This window comes from Schistocerca piceifrons, chromosome 6, assembly GCF_021461385.2.
Source record: "Schistocerca piceifrons isolate TAMUIC-IGC-003096 chromosome 6, iqSchPice1.1, whole genome shotgun sequence".
Classification (NCBI taxonomy): Eukaryota; Metazoa; Arthropoda; class Insecta; order Orthoptera; family Acrididae; genus Schistocerca; species Schistocerca piceifrons.
In genome coordinates, this window is record NC_060143.1 from 479,869,740 (window position 1) to 479,895,298 (window position 25,559).

General features: G+C 41.9%; 1 protein-coding gene across 1 annotated transcript in view; it reads left to right on the plus strand.

The window, feature by feature from the left end:
• Nucleotides 1–24,594, plus strand: part of LOC124803124 (tubulin beta-1 chain-like) — a 97,469-nt gene extending 72,875 nt beyond the window's left edge. Inside the window, exon 5 of the mRNA XM_047264300.1 lies at nucleotides 24,276–24,594. Coding sequence (XP_047120256.1) covers nucleotides 24,276–24,429 — 154 coding nt within the window. The 3' untranslated portion in view covers nucleotides 24,430–24,594. The remainder of the gene's footprint in view (nucleotides 1–24,275) is intronic.
• The last annotated feature ends 965 nt before the right edge of the window (nucleotides 24,595–25,559 follow it).

Consider the following 25,559-nt stretch of genomic DNA (forward strand, 5'->3'; position numbering starts at 1 on the left):
TACAGCTGAAGAGGAATGGACATCTTTAAAAACGGCCATCACAAAAGTTGGAAGAAAAACATAGGTACAAAGAAGATAACTATGAAGATATCATGGGTAACAGAAGAAGTACTTCAAGTGATCGATGGAAGGAGGAAGTGCGGGAAACTCAGGAATGCTGTAATACAAGTCGCTGAGGAATGAAATAAATAGGAAGTGCGAGGAAGCTAAGACGAAATGGTTACATGAAAAATGTGAAGAAATCGAAAAGGAAATGATTGTCGGAAGGACTGTCTCAGCATACAGGAAAGACAAAACAACCATCGGTGACATTAAAAGAAAGGTGCAACGGGTATTCCACTGTTAAATGCAGAGGAGAGAACATATAGATGGAAAGAAAACACTGAAAGCCTTTACGACGGGGAAGATTGTCTGATGTGATAGAAGAAGAAACAGGAGTCGATTTAGAAGAGATAGGGGATCCAGTATTAGAATCAGAATTTAAAGGAGCTTTGCGCGACTTAAGATCAAATAAGGCAGAAGGGGTAGATAACATTCCATCATAATTTCTAAAACCATTGGGGGAAGTGGCAACAAAACCAATATTCACGTCGGTGTGTAGAATGTCTGGGTCTGGCGACATACCATCTGACTTTCGGAAAAGCATCATCCACACAATTCTGAAGACTGCAAGAGCTGACAAGTGCCCGAGAACTATCGCACAATCAGCTTAACAGTTCATGCATCCAAGTTGCTGAAAGGAATAATATACAGAATAATGGAAAAGAAGATTTAGGATATGTTAGATGACGGCCAGTTTGGCTTTTGGAAAGGTTAGAGGCACGAGAGAGGCAATTCTGACTTTGCGGTTAATAATGAAAGAAAGACTAAAGAAAAATCAAGATACGTTCATAGAATTTGTCGCCTGGAAAACGTTTGACATTGTAAAATGGTGCAAGATGTTCGAAATTCTGCGAAAAATGGGGGTAATATACAATATGTACAAGAGCCAAGAGGGAATAATAAGAGTGGACGACCAAGAACGAAGTGCTCGGATTAAAAAGTTTGTAAGACAGGGATGTAGTCTTTCGCCCGTACTGTTCAGACTGTACATCGAGGAAGCAGTGATTGAAATAAAAGAGAGGTTCAGGAGTGGAATTAAAATTCAAGGTGATAGGGCATCAATGATACGATTCGCTGATGACATTGCTATTCGGAATGAAAGTGAAGAAGAATATAATGATGTGCTGAATGTAATGAGCAACCTAATGAATATAGATTGAGAGTAAACCGATAACATACGAAGGTAAAGAGAAGTAGCAGAAATGAGAATAGCGAGAAACTTAACAACAGGATTGATGGTCACGAAGTAGGTGAAGTTAAGGAATTTTGGTACAGAGGCAGCAAACTAACCAATGACGGGTGGAGCAAGAAGGACAGCAAATGCAGACTAGCAATGGCGAAAAGGGTATTCCTGGCCAAGAGACGTTTACTTGTATCAAACATTGGCCTTAATTTGAGGAAGAAATTTCTGAGAATGTACGTCTGGTGTACAGCATTGTATGGTAGTGAAAAGTGGACTTTGGGAAAACCGGAATAGAAGAGAATCCAAGCATTTTAGATATGGCGCTACAGACGTATGTTAAAAATTAGATGGACTGATAAGTTAAGGAATGAGGAGGTTCTGCGCAGAAAGGAATATGTTGAAAACATTAATAAGGAGGAGGGACAGGCTTATTGGACATCTGTTGAGACTCCAGGGAATGACTTCCATGGCACTAGAGGGAGCAGTAGATGGCAAAAACTGTAGAGGAAGACAGAGATTGGAATAGATTCAGCAAATAATTGAGGATATAGGATGCAAGTGTTACTCTGAGATGAAGAGGTTGGCACAGGAGACGAATTCGTGGCGGGCCGCATCAAACCAGAAGAGTGATGATCCAAAAAGAAAGTGACAGTTATAGATGAAACAGGGAGATTCGAAACTAAGAAAGAATGATAGAAACACAAAAATAACAGCAAATACAGCTGTCAGTACGAATATGAAAATGATGTGACAAAGATTGAGAAAAAAAATTTAATTTAAACCAATAAATTCAATAAAGTTGATAGATATTTGGAAATAAAAATGGATCATCATCTGTCGAGATTTGAAGCTAGCCCGCATCTCGTGGTCGTGCGGTAGCGTTCTCGCTTCCCACGCCCGGGTTCCCGGGTTCGATTCCCGGCGGGGTCAGGGATTTTCTCTGCCTCGTGATGGCTGGGTGTTGTGTGCTGTCCTTAGGTTAGTTAGGGTTAAGTAGTTCTAAGTTCTAGGGGACTGATGACCATAGATGTTAAGTTCCATAGTGCTCCGAGCCATTTGAAGCTATCACCTTCGCGTCCACACTATAAGTTACCCACTACTCTATAGCACCGCATAAAATAGAAGTTTGGTATTTATTCGTCTACAGATTTAGTCTCAACGATGATCTGCTGCTTTTAGGAAGTTCGGTCTCATGCAATGTCTTATGGACTTTGTCTATTGTAGGTCTATCAAAACTGAATATGTGACGCAGAATCGCGTCTTGTGCTAAATGGTACAGCAGTATTTGGCTTGTGACGTGTATCAGTCGTTCGTGTTTCGTTACCATAATGTATGTGTTGTTTTAGTGTGATTATCATGTCTGATGAAATGTGAAACATAAAGGTCAGATAGAGAATATAGTATCGAAAGACGTCAAGAAAGAAGGGCAGACAGGGAATTGCAAGTGAACTGACAATTTCTTGTGTCAATTAGGCAGTGGCAACAGTTCGGAGTGCCGCTGAATGCTCTGATAGAAGAGAACCAACTGAATAATATGTGCCATGCGTGGTAATGCTTTCTCCTTTTGCAGTGGTCATTCACCCGTAAAGAACTTTTGTTGACCTCTCTTGTTCACGTTCTCCCTGTAACATTCCATAACTCATTGTGCAACTATTTATTCACCGTCTGACCTGAAGCAACGAAATCTTTTGTGAACAATTTGGACGTGTATCGTCATGCTGAGTTTCCTGTCGTTTGTACGCCACTCATGTGGGCATTTTCTCTTCTTTCCTCACTGAAAGGTCTGACTTAATGCTACTCGTGATTGATCTAGCTATCTTGGATTACTTGGAAAAGCACTCTTCCAATGTGGTGATTGCTGCTTCGTTTCAGGGTCATAGCCATAAACCAAGTGAGACTATGTAGTGCTGGATTTGGATTCAGTGGGGTTCGGGATGGATCGTGAGCAAACGTGGGCTTCATTTTAAATAACCTTTACTGGCAACAACATATTATAACTTTAAATCTTAAGCGTCCTTAGCAGAAATCCTTGACAGTCTCTCTCTCTCTCTCTCTCTCTCTCTCTCTCTCTCTATATATATATATATATATATATATATATATATATATATATAAAGAGTTCTGCCTAAGAATAATTCTTAAAATCGATACAGCACAATATAATAGCAATTCCACTGTTGAATGCAGAGGAGGGAGCGGATAGGTAGAAAGAATACATTGAAAGCCTCTATGATGGGGAAGATTTGTCTGCTGTGATAGAAAAAGAAACAGGAGTCGATTTGGAAGAGATAGGGGATCCAGTATTAGAATCAAAATTTAAAGGAACTTTGGACGACTTAAGATAAAATAAGGCAGAAGGGATAGATAACATTCCATCATAATTTCTAATATAATTGGGGGAAGTGGCCACAAAACGAATATTCACGTTGGTGTGTAGCATGTATGATTATGGCGACATACCATCTGACTTTCGGAAAAGCATAATCCACATAATTGTGAAGACTGCAAGAGCTGACAAGTGCGAAGGTTATCGCACAATCATCTTAACAGCTCATGCTTCCAAGTTGTTTACAAGAATAATATACAGAAGAATGGACAAGAGAATGCACTAGATGACGATCAGTTTGGCTTTATGAACAGTAAAGACAAAGGAGAGGCAATTCTGACGTTGCAGTTAATAATGAAAGAAAGACTAAACAAAAATCAAGATCCCTCCATAGGATTTGTCGACCTGGAAAAAGCTTTTGAAAATGTAAACTGGTGCAAGATGTTCGAAGTTCAGAAAAAAGAAGGGGTAAGCTATAGGGAGATAGGTCATATAGAATTTGTACGACAGCCAAGAGGGAATAATAAGATTGAATGACCAAGAACGAAGTGCTCGGATTAAAAAGGGTGTATGACAAGAATGTAGCCTTTAGTCCTTACTATTCCATCTGTACATCGAGGAAGTAATGAGTGAAACCAAATAAAGGATCAGGAGTGAAATTTAAATTCAAGGTGAAAGGATATCAGTGATACGATTCGCTGATGACATTGCTATCCAGAGTGAAAGTGAAGAAGAATTACATGATCTGCTGAACGGAACGAACAGTCTAATGAGTACGGAGTGTGGATTGAGAGTAAATCGATGAAAGACGAAGTTAATGAGAAGTAGCAGAAATGAGAAAAGCGAGAAACTTAATATTAGGATTGATGGTCACGAAATAGATGAAGTTAAGGAATTCTGCTCCATAAGCAGCAAAATAAACATTGACGGAGGAGCAAGAAGGACATCAAAAGCACATTAGCAATGGCAATGGCGAAGAGAAGTCTACTAATATCGAATATCGGTCTTGATTTGAGGAAGAAATTTCTGAGGATGTAAGTCTGGAGTACAGCATTGTATGGTAGTGAAACATAGACTGTGGGAAAACCTGAACAGAAGAGAATCGAAGCATTTTAGATGTGATGCTACAGATGAATGTTGAAAATCAGGTGGACTGATAAGGTAAGGAATGAGGAGGTTCTGCGCAGAACTGGAGGGGAAACTAGTATGTGGAAAACACTGATAAGAAGAAGGAATAGGATGATTGGACATCTGTTAAGACTTCAGGGAATGACTTCCATGGTACCAGAGGGAACTGTAGAGGACAAAAACTGTAGAGGAAGACAGAGGTTGGAATATATCCACCAAATAACTGTGGACGTAGGTTGCAAGTGTTAATCTGAGATGAAGAGGTTAGCACAGGAGAGGAATTCATGGCGGGCCGCATCAAACCAGTCAGAAGACTCACGACAAAAAGAAAGGATGCTTATTCGAAGCAGATACAATATCCTTAAACAATAATCTTACTGGGTCCTGTGACATACAAATGGGACACCACCGAAGAACAGATACCACACTATCAGGCCGAGCTGTTTTATAAGCGGACTCCCTGAAAGATCCCCCGAGAGGTGGGAGACACTCTACCACCATCAGTCTCCACCACCTATCCTACTAATAATTTGGACAACGCTACTATACAGCTGCTTGCAATGACAGACTCAAGCCTGCTACATGAACACAATAACACAATCCAGTAAAACTTCATCTATATTTATACTCCGCAAGCTGTGTTACGAGGTATGGCGGAAGGTACTTCGTGTACTACTGTCACTACCTCCATTTTCTGTCCCAGTCGCGTGTGGTTCATGGGAAGAACGACTGATTGCAAGCGTCCATGTTCGAATCTCCCTAATTTTATTTTCATGGTCTTTTCGAGAGGTATGCGTAGGACAGAACAATATATTGGTTGACTTTTCTAAAAACGTAGGCTCTCAGTGTAGTAGACCATACTGTGATGCACAAGGCCTCTTGTCAAGCGTCTTCCACTGGCTGAGTCTCTGTGCCGCTTTCCTGATTACTAAATGAACCTGTAACGAAACGCAGTCCTCCTCCATCTCGTAAGGTTCCCGCTGGCGAGCAATATTAGAGTACTGGTCGCACGAGTGGGTAATTTGGCCTTATTTTGAAAGCCAAAATCTGCCTGTGAAACCACCCTCTCAGACTATAGTAAACATCCGTGACCATCTCCTCCTGCCGCTCTGTCCTTCCCCCTGTACATCTGGAACTCCTCTCTCTGTTCGTCTGTCCCTTCCCCCTCTTTTCACCTCTCCTTCACCCTATCCATTCCCTCCTTCCCTCTTTCTTTGTCCTTCTCCTCCATCACTCTGTTAATCTCCTCCTTCCCCTTCTCCATCTCTTCCTTCTCACCCAACTGTTCACTCCGCTCCCCGCTGTCTCCCCTTATCTCTCTCTATTCATCTCCTCTCCCCTCTCTATGAGCAACTTTTCTCTTCCACATCTCTGTTCATTTCCTCCTCCTCCACTCTCTATCTCCTCCACCCGTTACCTATGTCCATCTCCTCCTTGCCCCTCCTTGTCTGTCCAACTCCTTCACCCTTCTTTGCTCTTCAAGTTATCACCTTCTCCCAAAAGGAAGTTACTGGTTTTTACCTCCGTAATATGTCTTTCCAAATAGTAAGTAATATGTGCACCAAATTTGCTTGAAATCGATCCAGGAATATAGGATGTGCTTTTTTACATGTGGCTTTGCCTGCATACGCACATGGCACGTATATTTCACACTTTTTTGAGTTATCGATGTTCTGACTAGTTTGATGCGGCCTGCCAAGAGTTCTCTACTGTGACAACCTTCTCGTTCAGAGTACCGCTTGTAACTTAAGTCCTCAATTATTTGCTGGATGTATTCCAGTCTCTGTCATCCTTTACAATTTTTACCCTTTACAGATCCCTCTAATACCATGGTAGTTATTCAGTGATGTCTTAGCAGCCTGCCTCTTTTTCTTGTCAGTTTTTTTCACAAATTCCTTTCCTCGCCGATCCTGCGGATTACCTACTAATTTCTTACCTTATCAATCCACCTGATTTTTAACACTCTTCTGCAGCACTACATCTCGAACGCACTGATTCTCTTCTGTCCCGGTTTTCTCACAGTCCACGTTTTACTGCTACGCTACATTCTCATATGGAACATATTCCACAAATGTTTGTACACATACTTCGCCCTGCAGTTCCGTTTTCACGCTGCTCAGTGTTTATGAAGACATATCTCTTCAACTATGTGTCGTAAAATGCTATATTTTTCTAGCTACATTGAGCAACAACTGTGTATATTTTCTCCGAAAAGTGTTGCAAAAAATTGGTTCAAAAGGCTCAGAGCACTATGCGACTTAACTTCTGAGGTCATCAGTCCCCTAGAACTTAGAACTACTTAAACCTAACTAACCTAAGTACATCACACACATCCATTCCCGAGGCAGGATTCGAACCTGCGACCGTAGCGGTCTCGCGGTTCCAGACTGTAGTGCCTAGAACCGCTCGGCCACACCGGCCGGCTCCGAGTGGTTCGCTCGATGTCCGCACAGTGTGTTGCAGTCGGTCACGGTGCAAATATCAGTCTGTCGGAGACTCGAAATGTATTCGTGTGTGCATGACCGTAAGTAGGGGTGGGGACGGGTGGGAGCAAACTGGGCAACTGCTCCAGATCTGAAGTTTTTATGGGGCGCCAATATTTGCGGAAAACTGCGCAAAACCATTGGCATGAAACAAGTTCCTAAAATTTGTATCTCCGGCTCACAGTGAAGAAGTGATATATATCAGTAGTTCTGGTCAGTTTCCATGCCAAGATCTTGAACACTCAGCATATGTAGCTCGGCTCGGCTCCAGACTGTAGCGCCCAGAACCGCACGGCCACTCCGGCCGGCAAAAGTGTTGCGAATAGAACTGAAGAGATAATAAATTAAAACGCCATGCGTGATGTAGCTGTCTCTCACGCATGTCTGTATTTGACGACATATCACTTGAACTCCAAGTCATATATTGTATGTCGTACATCCGCTTGTACATGTGAATGTTGTCAGCAAAATGTGTCATGAATACAGCTAGTGGTAAAGAAGTAATAAATTAAAACGACATGCCTAATGTGGCACCTTTACTGCATGAAAAATGCAATAGTGGGAAGCGATAGTTGTTTTTACTTTCATCATTCTGAGGAGATTGTCAGCGAGTAAAAGTTTAATAAAGGTTTCAATTTATGTGCAAAGCTTGTTGCAGGTCACTACATACTCATTCTCAGATAGTGGATGAATATAGTCTGGCTATTTGTACACCATTAGCTGCCTTTTGATAGGTAGGTCGTTTTTGTCTCACAGCGATTCTTTCCAGACAGTAAGTGATATGTGTACGACGTTCGGTATGGTAGGAGATGAACATAAATACGTACTTATATACATGCATGCATACATACGCAAGTTGAGTACCTGGCATTGTCTGGGTGTGTATTTATTCCAGTATTCTATTAGTCCATCTCCCCCTTTCCCCCCTCTGTCCATTCCCACCACATCCTCTCTCTGTCCATCTCCTCCACCCATCAGTCTCTATCTATCAACTCCTGCCTTCCTGTTTGTCCACCTCCTCCTCCTCCTCCCCTCTTTTCTCCATCTGCTTCTTCCTCTTCCGTCTATCTCCTCCTCCCCCTTCTATTACCATCTTCTCCTGCTCCTCCGCCATTTGTCAATCTCCTGTTCACCCACTCTGTTCATTTTCCCCTTCCCTACCTCAGCCCATCTCCTCCTCCTCCTATCTGTTCATGTCTCCTCCTTTACCCTCTGCCCATCTTCATAGCCCTCTCTACTCCCTCTGCGTTATAACACTTTCCGCAATAGGAGGCTGGCGGTTCTTACCCCTAAACTATTTCTTTGCAGAGAGTAAGCTATGAGTGCACCAGACTTGACTGAAATTGTTTCATGAGTTTAGAACCAGGTTTTTACCCGTGTCTTTGCCCGCACACGAACACGTCTAATATATTTCACACATATTTAAGATATTTCACTTCTATTTGTACATAAATTTTACCTGCATGTCTAGCGAATTTTGCCATGCAGTTTTATTTTCACGCATGGCTTAGTGTTCATGGCACCATATCTGTTGAACTACGTACATTCTCTTGAACTAGGTATATTCCGCGGCTTCTGTATGTACCGCCTGCGAAATGTGTTGCGAATAGAGATACAGTAGAAGGAAAAAAGCAAAAATTGAAACGTCATGTGTGATGCGGCAGTTTCTCACGCATCTCAGTGTTTATGAGGGTATATCTCCTGAACACAACTAAAAGCGGGGTTTGGACACCGTAGTTCCTGCCTGCACAGATTACTATGGCATCAAGACAATGAAACAATCTCTGCTTAATTGAATAAATTAAACCTGTCCTCAGTTGGAAGGGTGGTTTGAACATGATAGTCTTGCCTACACAAGTTCCTATTGGGAATGGTGTATCTTTCATTTCTTGTCCTATAAACTGGCTTACCCGCCCATGGTGGAACTTGAAATTTTTACATACTTACATATTATTGCCAGAGCTGGAATAAATGAAAAGTGGCACAACAGATTTTGAGATAAGAGAGTCCACACGTTTACATTTGTAGTCTGGACAAATGACACTTAGCCATTGGGCTATTTGGAAAATCAGATGGGAGAACTACAAAGCCAGTCTTGCACGAGTGCACGAATGTGCAGTACAGAAGTTATCAAAATTATTTGAAGTTCCTGCCAGAGTGACCTGTGTAGTACATCTGCAAATACACTACGCCACCGCTCTTTACGTGAGTAAGGACGATAAAGTCTGGAACAAACCTGTGGCTGGATCCTTGGCGTCACTGCAGGCAGAGTACAGCCCTTCTTTGCTGCGGCACTAGCAGAGGAAGGTTGGCGAGCCCAGCGGACCAGCGGCCATTACCCACGGTACTTTGTCCAGACTAAGCGCCTGAAACTCTTGCTTCCCGCGAAGCAGACCGGTACAGCGGGCCCCGGACCGTGTAGGGGTCAGCGTGGCCGGTCGTCCCGGAAAAACAGACGCTTCCCAGAGACCATCAGGAGGCGTCCACGGCGCCGCAAGAGGTCGCTACAGCCACGGACCTCTTTCCTTCCGCTCGACACGTGACTTCAAATAGAGCCAGCCATATCCATGCGCCAAGCAGTATTTAGGCTGGCGCAGGAGACTGGAGAGGCAGTTGTCGCCGAGCGAGTCCACTGGTGTCATCGTAGCCGCCGCGTCATTCTCCACCGCTGCCAGCGTACTGGAGCCATCGTCGCAGGCCCTCAACTCGACCTCGGACTCAGCTGACGGCAACGTGGACTCCGCGCCCCTCTTTACGAGACGCCCGGGGCTTGGTTTGGGGAAGTTGTGTGGTTACTACAGTCAGTTTATGTTTGGAAGAATCTCTGATTTAGTTATTGGTAGGCTTGGAGGATCAGTCCTACCTCACGAATATTGTTTTGTAAATTTTGAAGGAAGACTCTACTTTAAATAAAAACGCTATAACTCACGCTCTGAGATTTTTCTCTCCGCTGACGGCGGATATATTACCCGGGAAGGGTCGTCGATACTCATTTGATACCAGATTGAATGGACCTGTGGCCGTTCTGGGCGACTAGAATGAGGAAAAATCTCCACTTCCAGGACCGGACTCTGGAGATCGATCCGCTACACAATCACGACAGTGAGTTCTGATATCCTTCAGAAATCTTGTGTAGCAATCTCAATGCAGCCAAGAGATTCTTTGGTGTCCTTCTGAAGCACGTTAAGGACCAGTTCAGAAATAAGTTGAAAATGTGCAATCAAGATCGATGAACTACCCAGGTATCACGAGCTCTTGTGCTTAACGATCCGGAACTGATCTGCTCAAACAAGATCGTAAAAATTTGAGAAAGGTGAACACAGCCTCCCGCTTTGGCTCCATGTTTTGTGGTTGCATTAGTCAGCTGGTTCATTGGTGACGCCTACATGAGTACTACCCAACAGCCGGCCGGAGTGGCCGAGCGGTTCTAGGCGTTTCAGTCCCGAACCGCGCTGCTGCTACGGTCGCGGGTTCGAATCCTGCCTCGGTTATGGATGTGTGTGATGTCCTTAGGTTAGTTAGGTTCAAGTCGTTCTAAGTTCTAGGGGACTGATGGCCTCAGATGTTAGGGCCCATAGTGCTCAGAGCCATTTTACTACCCAACCGCGATGTAACTGCACTTGGCCTGCTGCAGCCGTTATTTGAAACACTTGGGTACGTCGCAGTGAGCAGGTACAGTACTAAGTCTTTTAAATATGAAATTCATCAAATATATTCTAATTAACACATATGTAACTGTCATTTTATGACAAATGTGTGTCTTCATATTTCTAATTGCACATCGGACACCTTGAATGACTAGAGCTAGGACGTTCATATTTAGAGGACATGTACATTCGTGTGTTGTACAGAAATGATTAGCTTTTCAGCCACCTCTGTTCAGCATGTGACCTGTTGCCTCGTACTGCAGGTACAGTGTCTGCCATGGACCTTGATAACTTGCTCCATGTGTGATGCCATCCTGTATGAGGTGCGAATTGAGTCCTGTGGTATAGCCATCCATGCTGCCTTCACCTGAGTCCAAAGTCCGTCTGTGGTGGTTGGCATTGGGTCACACCACACCACCTGTCGTTGCACTATATCCTACACATTTTCAGTTGGCAACAGATCTGGTGGTCTGACGGGCCAGGGCAAAAGTCTGACATCATGTGTCACCAAGACGGCACGTATTTGTGCAGCAACATGCGGTCGTGCATTGTCTTGTTGAAAAATGGCGTCTCGTCTGTTGTGCAATCATTCACGCAGGTCACACTGGTCACAGTGCCCTGGACAAACACCAATTGTGATTTGTGATTGTACACAATAGCACCCACCACCACGAGACCTGGAGTTGGCACTGTATGTCTTGAGTAAATGCAGTCACTATGATGCCACTTCCCCTTTCTGCAGCGAACGAGAGTGCGGCCATCATTTTTAAACAAACAGAACCCGGATTCGTCCGATTGTGTGTGCAAACATAAACACAGCCAAAGCCTTGCAGATAAACAAAAATTACGCGAAGCGAAATGTAGTGTGAGGAGGGCTATGCGAGAGGCGTTCAATGAATTCGAAAGTAAAGTTCTATGTACTGACTTGGCAGAAAATCCTAAGAGATTCTGGTCTTATGTCAAAGCGGTAGGTGGATCAAAACAAAATGTCCAGACACTCTGTGACCAAAATGGTACTGAAACAGAGGATGACAGACTAAAGGCCGAAATATTAAATGTCTTTTTCCAAAGCTGCTTCACAGAGGAAGACTGCACTGTAGTTCCTTCTCTAGATTGTCGCACAGATGGCAAAATGGTGGATATCGAAATAGAGGGATAGAGAAACAATTGACATCGCTCAAAAGAGGAAAGGCCGCTGGACCTGATGGGATACCAGTTCTATTTTACACAGAGTACGCGAAGGAACTTGCCCCCCTTCTTGCAGCGGTGTACCGTAGGTCTCTAGGAGAGCGTAGCGTTCCAAAGGATTGGGAAAGGGCACAGGTCATCCCCGTTTTCAAGAAGGGACGTCGAACACATGTGCAGAACTATAGACCTATATCTCTATCGTCCATCAGTTGTAGAATTTTGAAACACGTATTATGTTCGAGTATAATGACTTTCCTGGAGACTAGAAATCTACTCTGTAGGAATCAGCATGGGTTTCGAAAAAGACGGTCGTGTGAAACCCAGCTTGCGCTATTCGTCCACGAGACTCAGAGGGCCATAGACACGGGTTCCCAGGTAGATGCCGTGTTTCTTGACTTCCGCAAGGCATTCGATACAGTTCCCCACAGTCGTTTAATGAACAAAGTAAGAACATATGGCCTATCAGACCAATTGTGTGATTGGATTGAGGAGTTCCTAGATAACAGAACGCAGCATGTCATTCTCAATGGAGAGAAGTCTTCCGAAGTAAGAGTGATTTCAGGTGTGCCACAGGGGAGTGTCATGGGACCGTTGCTGTTCACAATATACATAAATGACCTTGTGGATGACAACGGAAGTTCACTGAGGCTTTTTGCAGATGATGCTGTGGTGTATGGAGAGGTTGTAACAATGGAAAATTGTACTGAAATGCAGAAGGATCTGCAGCGAATTGACGCATGGTGCAGGGAATGGCAATTGAATCTCAATGTAGACAAGTGTAATGTGCTGCGAATACATAGAAAGATAGATCCCTTATCATTTAGCTACAAAATAGCAGATCAGCAACTGGAAGCAGTTAATTCCATGAATTATTTGGGTGTACGCGTTAGGAGTGATTTAAAATGGAATGTTGATCGTCGGTAAAGCAGATGCCAGACTGAGATTCATTGGAAGAATCCTAAGGAAATGCAATCCTAAAACAAAGGAAGTAGGTTACAGTACGCTTGTTCGCCCACTGCTTGAATACTGCTCAGCGGTGTGGGATCCGTACCAGATAGGGTTGATAGAAGAGATAGAGAAGATCCAACGGAGAGCAGCGCGCTTCGTTACAGGATCATTTAGTAATTGCGAAAGCGTTACGGAGATGATAGATAAACTCCAGTGTAAGACTCTGCAGGAGAGACGCTCAGTAGTTCGGTACGGGCTTTTGTTGAAGTTTCGAGAACATACCTTCACCGAAGAGCCCAGCAGTATATTGCTCCCTCCCACGTATACCTCGCGAAGAGACCATGAGGATAATATCAGAGAGATTAGAGCCCACACAGAAGCATAAGGACAATCCTTCTTTCCACGAACAATACGAGTCTGGAATAGAAGGGAGAACCGATAGAAGTACTCAGGGTACCCTCCGCCACACACCGTCAGGTGGCTTGCGGAGTATGCATGTAGATGTAAAACACTATCCGATGCCGTTCCTGGCCCCAGTAACGTCGTTTCATACACCGTTGCCATCTAGCATGTTCCCTCACATTCTTCAAAAGCAAGCGGAGAAGTTTATGACGCACATGTCACCCATACCATAATAAATGTCAATGGGCTGTCAGCCCTTATAGTGTGCGACGTTTACACTGTTCCTTTGTTGTGCCAGAGCTGAGGAGGGCGCAGATCCGTCCTGCAATGCCATTCGGAAGAGGTGCACACATCCGTCGCACTGCCGAAACACTTCCTCCCGTACGTGCGACAATGTCCCAGATGGGTGCATAAGATTCTCTCACGCCAATAATGGGCACTCTTTCAAACCCACTGATTTGACGGTACAGTTCCCGCATACGTCGGCTAGGCATCCTGCACGTCTGCTCGGGTCACACTGATCTATTACCGTCGGTCGCTAGCGACAACGAGAGCAGAAGGCACAATTTAGCGGTAGGTGGTGTTGCGCTGCGTTATCGACATGGTTCAAATACTAATCATTTCTTCATAACACACTAATGTACATGTCTTGTGAGTATGAACGTCCTATCTCTAGTCGACAAGCCGTTCTGTTTTTTTGAACATGAGTGCCGTATATTCTTAATTTTCGCTACATTATAAGAGATTGTTAATAAAGATTATTCAAATAAAAAAATAGAAATAACAATTTTTTATCCTTATGTATTTAATACGTCTCATAAATGCTCGTAGAACCTTCACGTATCGGAAGGAACTCGAATCCAACCCCCCTCCTCTCCCCCAACGTGGCAAGCAAGCAAATCCCCCACACTGCCTATTTAGAAACTAAACTTAATTCAGAGTTGCTGGATGCCAAATCGCTGAGCGGTCTAACTTGCAGCGGTATTAATATTACTAAAAGGCGGATGGCTGCATATAGCCGCGATAATACAACGAAAGCACAACAGATGGCGCTAGTATCAAAGTTATGAACAAGACTAGTATTAAACTGATTAACCCATACTTGAAAGGAAGCATTAAATTAGATTAACATTAAAATTTAAAGAAAATTAAAATTATTGCAATACTATGATGCTACAGAAGAATGCTGAAGATTAGACGGGTAGATCACATAACTAATGAGGAGGTATTGAATAGAATTGGGGAGATGTGGAGTTTGTGGCACAACTTGACTACAAGAAGGGATCGGTTGGTAGGACAGGTTCTGAGGCATCAAGAGATCACCAATTTAGTATTGGAGGGCAGCGTGGAGGGTGAAAATCGTAGAGGGAGACCAAGAGATGAATACACAAAGCAGATTCAGAAGGATGTAGGCTGCAGTACGTACTGGGAGATGAAGCAGCTTGCACAGGATAGAGTAGCATGGACAGCTGCATCAAACCAGTCTCAGGACTAAAGACCACAACAACTATGATACTTCCTGTACGTACTAGGTATACATTACTTTGGTAGCGTCGGTAATATTGAAAGATAATCAGCAAGTACGGCATTGATACAGAAACAAACTGTCGCCGTGATTTTAATTGTGCCTGCCTAATTACTATGTGTTTTAATCAGTATCACCGACCTCTTGTCTTCGTCTTTTCACTTCACATCTTTTCGCCATGTTCCAGTTTTATACATTCACCGTTATATCGCTTGTTATCATTGTTTTGATATCTCTTCACTATGTTTTTAACTCTTCCGTAGGCTGCAGAGTGGCATATTACACTGATGCCAGCGTAATAAAGAAAAAAAATACGACATTGATAAAGCATGGAAAAGCAACGTTCATCAACAAGTACATAAAGAAACCAGCTGCAAAACCGAGTTAAACATTTACGGTTCATTAAAATTGTTAAAGAATTGGTTCAAATGGTTCTGAGCACTATGGGACTTAACATCTGATGTCATCAGTCCCCTAGACTTAGAACTACTTAAACCTAGCTAACCTAAGGACAGAACACACATCCGTGCCCGTGGCAGGATTCGAAACTGCGACAGTAACAGCAGCGCTGTTCCGGACTAAAGCGCCTAGAACCGCTCGGCCACAACGCCGGCTGTTAAAGAATTACATACGTCTTTGTGATGAGCGGAATGCTTTGACACGGAACTATCAAATGTAATTTCAAAAGCCACATAATTATCGCGAATGTTCACGCACAGCAATAATAATCTCAAAATTTGAGAGCCTGCTTAGTGGTCATGGAATTAAAACACATTAAATACCATGCAAAAGACATTAAATAGAAGGTCCAGAACGAATGGTAGACACTGAATAGGTCTAGGTTAGAATACAAGAATAATACGATAAAACAAATTATTTTAATAAAAGTGCTAAGTCAGTGGGGGACCTTATGACATGTGTCATTGAATCAGATAATGTCTGATTCCTGCTAACCAACTCTTCATTAAGAAGCGTACCACTATGTTCGCATGAGTTACTGTAATTTCGATTTCATCTAATAAGCTCAAATTTTTCCCTTTTGGCCCTTAAACATTACTTTCAAATTGCTTAGCGTCGGCGTCTGAAGGCAACTATCTTCTAGGTGCTCCGCAAATTCTGAGTGGTCTTTAACCTGACCCACTCCATTCAGTAAATGTTCACGAAATCTAGTCTTAAGCATTCTATCCGTTTGTGCTACGTATGAAGCAGCATATTCTCTGCATTTGCACTTGTACACACATGATCCAGCAAATTTATCTATTTATACGGCTGTTCACTGGGGATACAACGGTTCTGTAGGCTGTTGCCAGAAGTCTTTTTTTTCTGTATAGATTGTCGACTATAATCGTTGCGAACGGCAATTTGCTTAAGATTAGACACCTCTTTTTCTATGAATGGTGGGCTTAATTGTATTTCACTTATGTGGTGTACCATAGTCTTGCAAAGAGCTTACTTGTGGTGGAATGAGTAAAAGGGAGAAGCGTATATCACAGTCACTTGTGATTGGTTCTCAGTGCATGTCAAACCTAATACAACGTCATTGAGCTCACTTGTAAATCCAAGTATCTGAGTACTTTATTTCATGAGTGAATTTCAGTTTGGATGCAGCTTGTTAAAATCATCTACCAATACCTGATCCTCAGTCACCGACGCATTAAAAATAATAGAAATTTCGTCTACGTATTGACAGTAGAAGAGAACTTGCTGCGAACTACCCACGTTTTTACCGAAGTATTCACATTCTAAATGGATTACGAAGACGTCAACTGTAAAACCTGCTAGGCAATTGCCTATAACCACACCATCAGTTTAAACACGATATTGCCTATTGAAAGAGAAATATTTATGTGCCGTAATTACTGTGAGATGGAAATAATTTCATTGTACTCTTACAGCATATGCCGCCTGTATTTCAGATTTTCTCGTATGAGGGAGATAGTTTCAGTGATGGGAATGTTAGTTTACGTATTTTTAATGCCTAGTGACAGCAAAATGCAGTTATGTGGAAATGCACTATTACCGAGTGCAATGAGCAATTCCTTCCTTGCCGACCGCGGTGGCAACGCGGTTCTAGGCGCTGCAGTCCGGAACCGCGCGACTGCTGCGGTCGCAGGTTCGAATCCTGCCTCTGGCATGGATGTGTGTGATGTCCTTAGGTTAGTTAGGTTTAAGTAGTTCTAAGTTCTAGGGGACTCATGACCTAAGATGTTAAGTCCCATAATGCTCAGAGCCATTTTAACCATCTGAATTCCTTACTTCTGTGAATGAAGAAATTCTCTTCGAAAACAAACTTCTGACGCAGAAATTTCTGTATATATTTTGAGGTAGGTTCACTCGGCTAGCCTATGTCATTGGATATAGAACGTATCAGATAAACCAGTTTATGTCTTGATCTGGGCACTTAACGTGGAGGCTTTAGGGTTCATTACTTTCTGACTAGCAGTTACGCCACCGCAAAGTATGTTTAAGCACTCTTTAAGACATGTCTTTAGCTCTTTAGGTTATTATTCCGTTGGGTCACCCTCAATACGCTGAATGTTGTTTTCGGCGAAGAATGCTAGAACCTAGCCAACGTAGTCTCTTTTATAAATAACTACCCTTATCGGCGCGTAAAATTATTGGCCTCTTTTGACTTCAACTTATCACGGACGGTTCTGCGGATATGACCTTTGTTAATATACTTCTTACGAGAAGCTATTTCTATAAGCTCCCTAGCTTTACATGAGATATTGAACTTCTCATCTCTACTGCACGGAATAGCGTCTATAGGTATTTTCAAATGTGCGACTAACGATGTTGTCATTTTGCCGTCTAGTCTCGGTGTATACAAAGTTTTAAGCCTTTATCTAACAACCGCATATACTGTTCGTCAAAACCTATATTTCGCAAGTTTACCACTCTCAGCGAACAGAAAATGAGTGTCACCATGAATAGTTGTCTAGCATCCCAAACAACTAAGTTAATTACGTTCATTAAATAATGTAATAGGTGATAAGACGGAAATTTTACAGTTAAAAAGGAGGCATGGTAAGATAGGAGATTGAGGTTATCTTTTTCTTTACACAGACGCTTCACCTAGCTAGAAGTAACCAATTTACCACATTTCAACAAGTCTCCAATGTGACATTGATTCTTGCGTGTTCTCACTTGTGCATGGAGGTAAGCGGGAATTAAATTTTCTCAAAGACTATGTTGAGTGAACAGTATGACAATCGTCATCCTCATTAATTTAATTCACATTTCCTTAATAAAAATGCGACCAATTTGGAAGCCTAACGTGGCATTTCTTTGTAGTATTCACTCCACTCCATCGTTCGCTGACTAATGCAGCAACGGGTTTTCATGGTTATATTGAAAATAAAACAGTCACGTTTGCAAAGGTAATTTTATTGAAAAACAACGTCGTGGTTAGGCATCATCAGATTATCTACAAGGAAAAAGGAGGCTAATTAAATAACTATTCTACAAACATAATAAGGAATGGTTCTAAGCTCTGCCAATAAGTTAATTAAATCCGTAAACAACAGTCACGTAAATCTGTCAGATAAAATCCATTCCGCCAGCTACGAAAGCTCTATGTCAACCACATACACATAAAACCGATTTGATAAAAATCCGGTCGTCAGAATAACTAAATGGAACTGTGGGACTATAGACAAAAATTTCGAAACTCAATCCACAGCTACAAGGAAAACGAGTTCTGGAAAGTATCATAGAACGGCACGTAATTTGGATGACCCATATTCGCTCTTCAATACTGGTAATTTTCATTAGCTTTTAATTTTAATTTGATCGTTTTTCTAAAGTATATCACTTCCGTATTATCCTTGTCCAGCACGTATACTAGCGCCGACTGTTGTGCTTTCGTTGAATTATTGCGTCTATATGCAGCCATCCACCGGTTATATCGCTCAGCTGTTTTGCATCCAGGCCAATGTGATGTTACACGTGGTGCTAGACTGTGCTCTGCATGCTGCTTTCCTCTGATCAGTTTGTCAGACATCGTTTCCGTTATGGTCGTGAGCTGATTTCCGAAATTTTCTGTCTAGGTTCCCACATTTTCTGTCACACGTAGTTACCCTGACGAACTGACTTTCATCCAGACGGTTTTAGGTGTATATGGGTGAAATACGAGGGTCACTCCAAAAGAAATGCACACTATTTCCATTTAAAGTCTATCTTTTATTCCACATGTTTGAAAGTTTTACAGTGTGTAGATACATCCTTTAGGAACAATATTTTCATTTCTCCACATAATTTCCATCGCTCTCAATTACCTTACGCCATCTTGGAACCAGCACCTGTATACGCGCACGGCAAAGTTCTGGACCAACCTGTTGGAGCCACTGTTTGGCAGCGTGCACAAGGGAGTCATTATCCTCAAACCTTGTTCCACGAAAAGAGTCTTTCAATTTCCCTAAGAGATGTTAGTCACATGGAGCCAGGTCAGGACTGTATGGCGGGTGTTTCAGTTTTGTCCATCCGAGTTTTGTGATCGCTTCCATGGTTTTTTGACTGACATGTGGCCGTGCATTGTCATGCAACAGCAAAACATCCTGATTTTGCCGATGTGGTCGAAAACGACTCAGTGGAGCTTGAAGTTCCTTCAGTGTCGTCACATATGCATCAGAATTTATGGTGGTTCCACTTGGCTTGGTGTCCACAAGTAAGAGTCCTTCGGAATCAAATGGCTCTGAGCACTATGGGACTTAACATCTGAGGTCATCAGTCGCCTAGAACTTAGAACTACTTAAACCTAACTAACCTAAGGACATCACACACATCCATGCCCGAGGCAGAATTCGAACCTGCGACCGTAGCAGTCACGCGGTTCCGGACTGAAGCGCCTAGAACTGCACGGCCACCGCGGCCGTCCCTTCGGAATCGAAAACACCGTAGCCATAACTTTTTCAGCAAGTGTGGTTTTGAATTTTTTCTTTCTTGGGTGAATTTGCAAGACGCCACTCCATTGATTGCCTCTTCGTCTCTGGTGAAAAAGGATGGAGCCATGTTTCATCACCTGTCACAATTCTTCCAAGAAATTCATCTCCACCATTCTCGTACTGACCCAAATTTCGCTGCATACCGTTTATCTTGTTTCTTTGTGAGCACTTGTCAACATCCTGGGAACCCACCTGGCACAAACCTTTTTTTAACGCCAACACTTTCAGTATTCAGCAAACACTTCCTTCCCCTATCCCAACGTAGCGTGACAATTAGTTCACTGTGATGTGTCTGTCAGCAGTCACCAATTCGTTAACTCTCTGTACATTGTCTGGAGTGTGTGTAGTACGAGGCCTGCCGCTGCGAGGACAATCCTCAATATTGCCGTACCCGCTTTCATCACGTAACCTGCTTGCCCATCGACTAACTGTACTCCGAACGACAGCAGCATATCCATACACCTTTTTCAACCTCTTGTGGATGTTTCCCACTGTCTCGTTTTCACAGCACAGGAATTCTGTGACAGCACGTTGCTTCTGACGAATGTCAAGTGTAGCAGCTATCTTGAACACATGCTGTGACCGCGCCACTCACGGGAACGGGTTGAACCAAGTTTGAAAACAAGCGGGAAGGATGTATCTGCATACTGTACAACTTTCACAAATGCAGAATGAAAACTGTATTTTCACAAAAATAGTGTGTATTTCTTTTCGAGTGACCCTCGTAGATCTTGGGTGGCTGGCGCAATGAACTTCATTTGACAGTTTTACACGGGTGTTGTTTAGTTAAATTATTGACGCAACTCACAACCGTTCCTTCTCATGCTTATAGGACAGTTGTTTAAATAGCTCCTCATTTTCATTTTAGGTAATCTGATAACTCCTAAATTCGCCGAAACGCGTTATTTTAAAATACAAATACCTTTGCAACCGTAACTGTTTCAGTATCAGTATGACTATGAAAACCGTTGCATTATCAATTAGCCAACGATGGAGTAGAGTGAATATAAAAAACATCACAAAAATTCGATTGCCATGTGGTCTTGTAAAGCCACTATGTAACAGGAGTGACGTATTGTCAGAGGACAGTACATGTTATGGGTCTCCTAGGCACACTGTTCTTCTACGGTACCGATAGCAGGTGCAATGCAGGGACTCAGCTGGAAAATAGGAAACGTATTCCATAGCTGAAGTACAAAAGTCAGAACTGCACACAAATTTCGTAATAAAATTCAATGTAGCTCAAGGTTAGGTGTGAGGCATTGACATGGGGCACGGGCTTCTCGATTCAGCGTGTTTTCAGAGTGGCCTCCGGCTTCTTTCTGCACTTCCCCTGTCCTACATATTAAGTTTGTGCTAGCTTAGCGCCTGCTGCTTCGCTCGTGGTAAACTGTATACTCTACAAGGATCGTTTTGTTATCTTTTCCCTTTAATCGAATTTTTACACTGAAGCGCCAAAGAAACTGGAATACGCATGCGTATTCAGATACAGACGTATGTAAACAGGATGAATACGTCACTGCGATTGGGAAACGATATATGAGACAACAATTGTCTGGGGCAGTTGCTAGATCTCTTTTTGCTACTGCAACGGCAGGTTATCAAGATTTAAGTGAGTTTGAACGTGGTGTTATAACTGGCGCACGAGAGACACGACACAGCATCTCCGAGGTAGCAATGAAGTGCGGATTTCCCGTGCGACCATTTCAGTAGTGTATCTTGAACATCAGGAATCCGGTAAAACATCAAATCTCCGACATCGCTGCGGCCGGAGAAAGATCCTGCAGGAACGGGACTAACGACAACGGAAGAGAATCCTTCAGCGTGACAGAAGCGCAACCCTTCCGTAAACTGCTGCAGATTTAAGTGTTGGATCATCAAGAAGTTTCATCGTGCGAAACATTCAACGAAACATCATTGATATGGGCTATCAGAGACGAACACCCACTCGTGTATCCTTGAAGACTGCACGACACAAAGCTTTACGCCTCGCCTGGGTCCGTTAACACCGACATTTGACTGTTGATGACTGGAAACATGTTGCCTGGTCGGACGAGTCTCGTTTCAAATTGTACCGAGTGTATTAAAGTGTACGCGTAGTGAGATAACCTTATGAATCAATGTTACCTGAATGTCCACAGGGAACTGTTCGAGCTAGTGAAAGCTCTGTAAAGGTGTGGGACGTGTGCTGTCGGAGTGATATGGGACACCTGAAACGTTTAGAAACAACTCTGACAGGTGACACGTACGTAAGCATCCTGTCTGATCACCTGCATCCATTCATGTCTGACGGACTTGGGCAATTCCAGCAGGACAATGCGACATCCTACACCTCCATAATTGCTACAGTGTGACTCCAGGAACACTCTTATGAGTTTAAACACTTCCGCTGTCCACCAGACTCCCCAGACATGAACATTATTGGGCACATCTGGGATGCCTTGCAACATGCTGTTCAGAAGAGATGTCCATCCGTCGTACTGTTACGGATTTATAGACAGCCCTGCAGGATTCCTGATGTTAGTTCCCTCCAGCACTACTTCAGTCCATGCCATGTCGTGTTGAGGTACTTATGTGTGCTCGCGGGGCCGCTACACGATATAAGGCAGGGGTACCAGTTTCTTTGGATCTTCAGTGTATGTTAACAAATTGCAAAACCTTCTAAACAGTTCACTCTAATTCCACATAAGCATGTTTTTTTTTTCTAATTTACTTCTGAACAAAAAGCGATTCTGGCATCTGGAATTCAAGAATTTTGCTATACATCCCTTTAACGTTCTTGTGATGATACTTTCATAGAAACTTTCGCCTCCAGTATAACTTTCTTTATATCTAACAGAGAAGTGAAATAACAATTTCTATAGATTTAGCTTTACAAATTTTTAATGTAATGACATATTTGCCTAAAGATTTCATCCCCGATTTCATCCCCTTATGGGCTGAATTTCCAAAACCGGTGAACTCTGAATTTTTTATTATTTATAACAGAGAAACCAAGTACAAATTTTCATAATATTATCTTTGAAAATGCTTTAATATTGAAATGATTTCATAGAAATTCTCATCCCTTGCTTCACTCCTTTGGGAGGCCGAACTTACAAAAAGGCTGAAACACGTAATTTTTTTCCTGTTTTTTCGTTGTGGCTGAGACACGAAACACCAATTTTCGTACTTCTTGCTTCAAAACTGCCTTAATAGCTGCATGTTTTCAAAAAGCCTTTCATTCTCTATTTCACTCCTTAGGAGCGGAATTTCGAACAGTCCCGTCTTAAACATTGCCTACAATACAAGACCGATACCTTCTCCAAATTTCAAACTCTTGTACTTAGCGGTTTGAACTGGCCGGTGACGAGTCAGTAAATGAGACTGGTCTTATTTCATCACCCCTTAGGCGTTTAATTTCAAAAATTAGTGGAACAGGAATTTTTTTAAATTTCTGACTGAGACGCCGAATATCAGTTTTCACCGATTCAGCTTTAAAAATGCTTTCACAATGAAATATTTTCATAAAACTTTTAATCCCCTTAGGCGTCGAATTTCTAAAAACAACGAAATGCGTATTTTTTATTTCTAGCACAGATGTATTCATAATGAAACATTTCATAAAACACTACATCCCATATTTCAACCCATCAGTGGCTGAATTTTCAAAATCTCTGAAATGTGGTACTGTTTAGTTGTAACCGAGGAGTCAAATACCAGTTTTCATAGATTTAGCTTTAAAAATGCTCTAGTAGTTCTTTAACAGTGATTTATTTTCAAAAGAATATTCACCCACTGTTTTACCCCCTCAGAGGTTAAATTTCCAAAGATGCTGAAACATGCATTTCTTTATTTCTGGCGGAGAAACCAAATACCAAATTCCTTAGGGCTGGCTTCAGAATTGCCTTAACAGCGATATGTTTTCAAAATACGTTTCATCCCCTATACCATCCCCTTAGGTCTGGAGCATCGAAAAATCTCCATGACCTACGAGGTGATGTATATCGTCGAGGAATCGAATGATTGATGGAGCATTCCTGTTGAAAAATTTTGCCATGCATCTATGTAACTCTGAAATGTAGTTCTGCGTTCAGTAAAATTTACATGGTATGCCATATTAATGACGTACTTCCTGAAGTCCCCTTCACTTCTGCGTCCATAATTATAATTGACTAGTGGAATACAATCTTTAGGTTGCGATACATAGGCCTATACAGATGTGGTCGGACTTCCACTAGTCAAACATTAAAGTTTTATTAAAAGCTGCTTGGCAAATCAAACAAGAAAGTAAAACAAAGGACATATTTCGATACAAACGGAATAATTCATGATTTAGCAGAACTCTGCTTCTTTTAACATGTTTGGAAATAGAGGAACGCTAATGCTGTGAGCAATAACGTGTTGCTTCCTAATTTCAGGTACACTGGAGAGGGCATGGATGAAATGGAGTTCACTGAGGCGGAATCTAACATGAATGACCTTGTTAGTGAATACCAGCAGTACCAAGAGGCAACTGCTGATGATGATGCAGAATTTGATGAGGAGGAAGAAGCAGAGGTTGATGAGAATTAACTTAATCACAAGGCACAGAAAGGTAGCAGTCAACCACCATTCATGGTGAAGGTGAATTGTGACACAGGCGGCATTACTGCTAAGACTGCATCTCTCTTACAAACTCACTGATGTTGTGATACTATTGTCACATCACTTTATTGGTTATTTAAGAGTTTCATAACATGTTTTACTAGCATTGTCCTGGATTCTGCTCAGTAGAAGTAATTTTAAGGTTTTTCATCATAGTTTTTCACTTATATACAGTTATATACAATTATACATTTATAAAATTATATATTTATACACTTATGCATAAACTGTCCTGGATTCTACCCAGAGGAGGTAATTTTGAAGCTTTTTCTATCACATTTTATACATTTATATAATTACGAATTTATACAACGATTTATTCATACAGTTACGTAATAACCGCCCAGGATTCTATCCACAAGTAATTTTGAACCTTTTCAAACCATAAGTTATATATTTATATAATTTTGCATTTAAAAAATTGTGCATGAACTATCCTCGGCTGTACCCAGGAGAAGTAGTTTTGAAGAATTTTCAATCATAGTTTATAGCTTTATATATTTATACAATTACACATTTAAACAATTATGCATTAATTTTGTGAGGTATAAGTGCAAGGTAGAAGTGACAGTTTCAATTTCACAAAATCTGAAAACTGATTTTCTACTTTTAATGTAACGATTAAAGTCAGTATGTAGCAATTCAAAGGTGAACTTGTTATTTGACTACCTTAAAAAAATACGTTGGCACGAGTTATGTACCAAACTGTTTTATTTTGTTCTAACAATGGATTTTATAATGAAGCATAGAATAGTTGTACACAACAGTACAAAAATAGTGTTCTCTCAAAAGCCACAAAAATACTTCTATTAAAATAAAAATGGAAATTTAAAGAAATACCTAAAAGCATAATTCTCATTGAAACATGTCTTACAATCATAATATTATAAAATTGTACAGACCAACACACTGGAATGTAGTCACTAAAATACTGGAGCAACAAAGCAGTTTAAACTAAGTAACTGAACATTTAATTATGACATACAATGACATTATTTATAATCTAAGTGAGCGAAGCATTATATATAGGACATTGGGCCCAGAAAAGGAAAAATGGG